The sequence below is a fragment of the Staurois parvus genome, unplaced genomic scaffold (genome assembly GCF_062004578.1).
Source record: "Staurois parvus isolate SC_StPar_1 unplaced genomic scaffold, SC_StPar_1.0 ptg001108l, whole genome shotgun sequence".
In the NCBI taxonomy this organism is placed as follows: domain Eukaryota; kingdom Metazoa; phylum Chordata; class Amphibia; order Anura; family Ranidae; genus Staurois; species Staurois parvus.
The window spans coordinates 589,001-595,000 of NW_028318904.1; the positions used below are offsets into that span (position 1 = coordinate 589,001).

At 43.6% G+C, this 6,000-nt stretch overlaps 1 protein-coding gene across 1 annotated transcript in view; it reads left to right on the plus strand.

Moving 5' to 3' along the window:
- LOC149440237 (uncharacterized) overlaps window positions 1–6,000 on the plus strand; it is a 41,888-nt gene that overhangs the window by 8,124 nt on the left and 27,764 nt on the right. Inside the window, exon 2 of the mRNA XM_089658875.1 lies at window positions 1,301–1,351. Coding sequence (XP_089515001.1) covers window positions 1,301–1,351 — 51 coding nt within the window. The remainder of the gene's footprint in view (window positions 1–1,300; window positions 1,352–6,000) is intronic.

The window sequence follows — 6,000 nt, forward strand, 5'->3', positions numbered from 1 at the left end:
TATCAAGCACAATCCGCAGATGCTCAATTTGATTGAGCTCTGGAGAATCTGGAGGCCAAATCAACACTTAAAACTCCTTGTGTTTCTTAAACTATTCCTGAATTTGTCAGACCAGGCCACCTTCTTCCATTGCTCTTTGGCCCAGGTCAGAACCTTTAAATCCTGTAAGTTAAGAGGTGGAGCTTCCATGGATTGGACTTGTTTTTCCAGCACATCCCGCAGTTGCTCAATTTGATTGAGATCTGGAGAATCTGGAGGCCAAATCAACACTTAAAACTCCTTGTTGTGTCTCTTAAACTATTCCTGAATTCATCCGACCATACCACCTTCTTCCATTGCTCTTTGGCCCAGGTCAGAACCTTTAAATCCTGTAAGTGAAGAGGTGGGGCTCCCATGGATTGGACTTGTTTTTCCAGCACATCCCGCAGTTGCTCAATTTGATTAAGATCTGGAGACTTTGCAGGCCAAATCAATACTTAAAACTCCTTGTGTCTCCTAAACTATTCCTGAATTCATCAGACCAGGCCACCTAGTTCCATTGCTCCGTGCTCCAGTTCTGATGCTCATAATCCTTTAAGTTCTGTAAGTTGGGTGGTGGGGCCTCCATGGATCAGACTTGTTTTTCCAGCACATCCCACAGATGTTCCATTGGATTGAGATCTAGAGAATTTGGTGGTTAAGTTGCTCCCTGGTCCAGTTCTGATGTTTAGAACAACGTGCTCATTGTAGGCACTTTTAGCTGTGGACATGGGTCAGCCTGGGTACCTTGACTGGTCTGCGGCTACTGCGATGGACATTTTTTTTTCTTCTGCTTTCAACACATCAACTTCAGGGAAAACATGTTCACTTGCTGCCTTATATACCCCAGATATTCAGATGCCATTGTAACAGGATAGTCAATGTTGTTCACTTTACCTGTCCGTGGTCATAAAGTTATGCATGATCGGTGTACTTACCTAATGCAACCTCATCTTTTATATTTTACAAAAAAAAAACATGGGTATTGTGTTGTGTCTGTGTGCGCTAAAATCAAATGTGTGTATTTTTTTTAATGAAAATATTGATTGGGTTAACAATTATTCTGTTATTTTATTCTCCAGGGTCTCTGCTTCCAGAAAAAGTAAAATGTTTTGGGGGGGGTTTAAGTAATCTTCAGGCCTAAAATGTAGATAATTTTAAGGGCTGTAATGCCCTTACAGCAGAATTCAGGCAGGGGGAGGGGCAGAGCGGTGATCCAATCAGGCAGGACTACATTGCAGGGGGCGTTATTCTAACACTGGCTCTCTGTGTTATCTGATAGATAAAACCGGAACACAAGAATGGAAAAACAAAGTAACAGATATTTTTGAAGGTACGTACATTTTATAATGTGTATTTTAGAACAGCTAGTAGTAGTACCAGAACCTGCCTTTGTATCTGCTCCCTGTGATCTACAACACAACAGAGCTCACGTCGGGGGATGGGAGATCCACACTGTGAGCACAGGGCTGCATTCTAATACTGGGAGCTTGCTGACAAGAGGAAAGGCAAAGTGGACAGAGGAGGTGACCAACGTTCCAGTCCTATCTAATCCACAAGATGGGAGAGCCACAAGACATGTGGCTTTAGTGTATAGCGAGGACCCTCAAGGGAGCTGCTAGCATTTCAACTGGTGATTTGTCCCAGTGGAATAGAAGGGCAGGGCCACAGGGGCAGCTGCCCATGGTGAAATATTCTTAGGGAGCGCTGAGAAGCTTTCATAGCTGAAAGCCAATGATAGGCAACAGAGGCATTCCCCACACAGAAACACGCCCTTTATATATGTGACGCTGAAGGGCAGGGGATTTTGTCTCCACTGCCACTTTGGGAGCTGTCAGACGGGTTAGCTTGGGCAGGTCTGGACTTGTGTCTGAACAATCCTGAGCTCATCCCTACCCAAGAGGGTGTCTTGGGCACTGGAAACCCATGCTATGCCACTGCTTTGTTCTGTAGCTGCACCCAAACACTCAATGACCCAACAATACGGACTGACAGACAGATTGCCACCGTTAATCTTTTTTTGTTGTTATTTTATTGGCTCATTTGGGTTGGGGAGACAGAATAACAAAAAAGAGCAGCAACTAATTGCTACCATTCAATAGTGTCTTGTAGTATCTTTAACCTCTTCCATTGGCTAATGCAGATATTTGGTAGACCAGATGGACAGCTACCTTCAAGTATCTTCTGTAGTTGACTCTTGATCTGAGACCAGCAATTAATAGAAGAGGACCTTTAAACTGAGGTCAGCATTTAGTAGTAGTTGACCTTTGAGCTGAGACCAGCACTTGGTAGTAGAGGATCTTTGAGCTGAGACCAGCAATTGGTAGTAGTGGACCTTTGAACTGAGACCAGCAGTTGGTAGTAGTGGATCTTTGAGCTGAGACCAGCAATTAGTAGAAGGGAATCTTTGAGCTGAGACCAGTAATTGGTAGAAGTGGACCTTTGAGTTAAGATCAGAAATTGGTAGTTGTGGACCTTTGAGCTCAGGTCAGCAGTTGGTAGTTGTGGACCTTTTGAGCTGAGACCAGCATTTAGTAGAAGTGGACCTTTGAGCTCAAATGAGCAATTGGCAGTAGAAGACCTTTGAGACGAGACCAGAAATTGGTAGTAGTGGACCTTTTGAGCTGAGATCAGCAATTATTAGAAGGGAACCTTTGATCTGAGATCAGCATTTAGTAGAAGTTGACATTTGAGCTGAGACCAGCAATTGGTAGTAGTGAACATCTGAGCTGAGACCAGCATTTAGTAGAAGTGGAAATTTCAGCTGTGACTGGCAATTGGTTGTCATAGGTCTTTGAGCTGAGACCAGCAATTGGTAGTAGTGGATCTGTGAGATGAGACCAACAATAAGTAGAAAAGAACATATGAGCTGAGACCAGCATTTAGTAGAAGTGGACCTTTTGAGCTGAGACCAGCATTTAGTAGAAGTGGACCTTTTGAGCTGAGACCAGCATTTAGTAGAAATTGAGCTTTTGAGCTGACACCAGCATTTAATAGAAGTGGACCTTTTGAGCTGAGACCAGCATTTAGTAGAAGTTGACCTTTTGAGATGAGACCAGCATTTAGTAGAAGTGGACCTTTTGAGCTGAGACCAGCATTTAGTAGAAGTGGACCTTTTGACCTGAGACCAGCATTTAATAGAAGTGGACCTTTTGAGCTGAGACCAGCATTTAGTAGAAGTGGACCTTTCGAGCTGAGACCAGCATCTAGTAGGAGTGGACCTTTGAGCTGAGGTCAGTAATTGATAGAAGTGGACCTTTGAATTAAGATCAGAAATTAGTAGATGTGGACCTTTGAGCTGAGGCAGGCAATGAGTAGAAGAGAATCTTTGAGCTGAGACCAGCATTTAGTAGAAGTGGACCTTTAGGAGCTGAGACCAGCATTTAATAGAAGTGGACCTTTTGAACTGAGACCAGCATTTAGTAGAAGTTGGCCTTTTTGAGCTGAGACCAGCATTTAGTAGAAGTGGACCTTTTGAGCTGAGACCAGCATTTAGTAGAAGTGGACCTTTTGAGCTGAGACCAGCATTTAGTAGAAGTGGACCTTTTGAGCTGACACCAGCATTTAGTAGAAGTGGACCTTTTGAGCTGACACCAGCATTTAGTAGAAGTGGACCTTTTGACCTGAGACCAGCATTTAGTAGAAGTGGACCTTTTGACCTGAGACCAGCATTTAGTAGAAGTGGACCTTTGAGCTGAGACCAGCATCTAGTAGGAGTGGACCTTTGAGCTGAGGTCAGTAATTGATAGAAGTGGACCTTTGAATTAAGATCAGAAATTAGTAGATGTGGACCTTTGAGCTGAGGCAGGCAATGAGTAGAAGAGAATCTTTGAGCTGAGACCAGCATTTAGTAGAAGTGGACCTTTTGGAGCTTAGACCAGCATTTAGTAGAAGTGGACCTTTTGAACTGAGACCAGCATTTAGTAGAAGTGGACCTTTTGAGCTGAGACCAGCATTTAGTAGAAGTGGACCTTTTGAGCTGAGACCAGCATTTAGTAGAAGTGGACCTTTTGAGCTGAGACCAGCATTTAGTAGAAGTGGACCTTTTGAGCTGACACCAGCATTTAGTAGAAGTGGACCTTTTGAGCTGACACCAGCATTTAGTAGAAGTGGACCTTTTGAGCCGACCCCAGCATTTAGTAGAAGTGGACCTTTTGAGCTGAGACCAGCATCTAGTAGAAGTGGACCTTTGAGCTGAGGTCAGTAATTGATAGAAGTGGACCTTTGAGCTGAGACCAACATCTAGTAGAAGTGGACCTTTGAGCTGTGGTCAGTAATTGATAGAAGTGGACCTTTGAGCTGAGACCAACATCTAGTAGAAGTGGACCTTTGAGCTGAGGTCAGTAATTGATAGAAGTGGACCTTTGAGCTGAGACCAACATCTAGTAGAAGTGGACCTTTGAGCTGTGGTCAGTAATTGATAGAAGTGGACCTTTGAGCTGAGACTAACATCTAGTAGAAGTGGACCTTTGAGCTGTGGTCAGTAATTGATAGAAGTGGACCTTTGAATTAAGATCAGAAATTAGTGGTTGTATCTTTGAGCTGAGGCAAGCAGTGAGGAGAAGGGAATCTTTGAGCTGAGACCAGCAAGTAATAGAAAAGGACATTTTAGCTAAGACCAGAAATTGGCAGATGTGCACTTTTGAGCTGAGACCATCAATTTGTAGCAGTGGACCTTTGAGCCGAGACCAGCAATTGGTACTAGTGGACCTTTGATTTGAGACCAGCAGTTGGAAGAAGTGGACCTTTAAGTTGAGACCAGAAATATATTAAGCAGAATTCATTCTTAGCTTTAGCTTCCCCCCTTAGAGATGGGGTCTAAGACGCTTGAAGTGGACCTCCCTGATTTACATCCTTTCCAGACAATAGGTCTGGGAGGTAAGGACCCCCCTCCTCCCCAGATAGCAGGTCTGGGAAGCAAAGAACCCTCCGACACGACCTCCTCTCTAAGCAAAGTGTAGAAATACACCAATGTAGACGTTTTCCCCAAATGTTTATTCTCTTCCGAGCCCAAATCACTGGCATGAACTGGTCAGGGATGGACCAAGGTGGGATAAATCTTCATAACCCCATAGACTGTATATTCTCTATTTACTGAAGAACAATCTCAAGAAACAGGAAGACGCAACAAAGTCCTTGCTCTTAGGAGAAAACCAAAAAAAAAACAAAACACAAACACAGCTCAGAGGCTGGCTACACTAAATTAACCCCTCGTCCTCCAGAGGATTTACACCCCCCCTCCCCCCTTCCTGACTAGGCCATTTTTTGCGTTACAGCACTGCGTTACTTTAACTGACAATTGCGCGGTCATGCAACGCTGCACCCAAATGAAATTTATGTCCTTTTTTTCCCCACAAATTGAGCTTTCTTTTGGTGGTATTTGATCCCCTGTGCAATTTTTAATTATTTGCGATATTAACAAAAAAAGACTTTTTGCTATTAAACATGTCCAGTAAAAAAATGTAAAAAAAAAAAAAAAATCAAATTTCGTCATAAATTTCGGCCAAAATGTATTCTGCTTCGTGTCTTTGCTAGAAAAAAAAAAAACCCAATACGTGTAAATGAATTGGTTTACGTGAAAGTTATGGCGGTATAGATAATAGGATTTTTAAAATTTTTTTACTAGTAATTGCGGCGATCAGCGACTTACAGCGGGACTGCGGCGGACATTCTGACACTGGGGGGGGGGACTGACTTGGTGTCACTGACATCCCCAGTGACACCAACACAGTGACCAGTGCTAAAAAAAAAAGCACTGACACTGTACTAATGGCACTGGGCAGGAAGGGTTAACATGTGGGGCGATCAAAGGGTTAACTGTGTGCTGTTTCACAGTAAGCTCTGTTTTCGTGTGCTTCACTGTAAGCACTGTGCACAGCCATCCAAAGCAGTGTGCACGAGCTGACAGGGAGGAGAACTGGATTGTTTACATACAGTTCTCCTCCCCATTGGAGATGCTCAGCAATCACCAGGCGCTGGCGA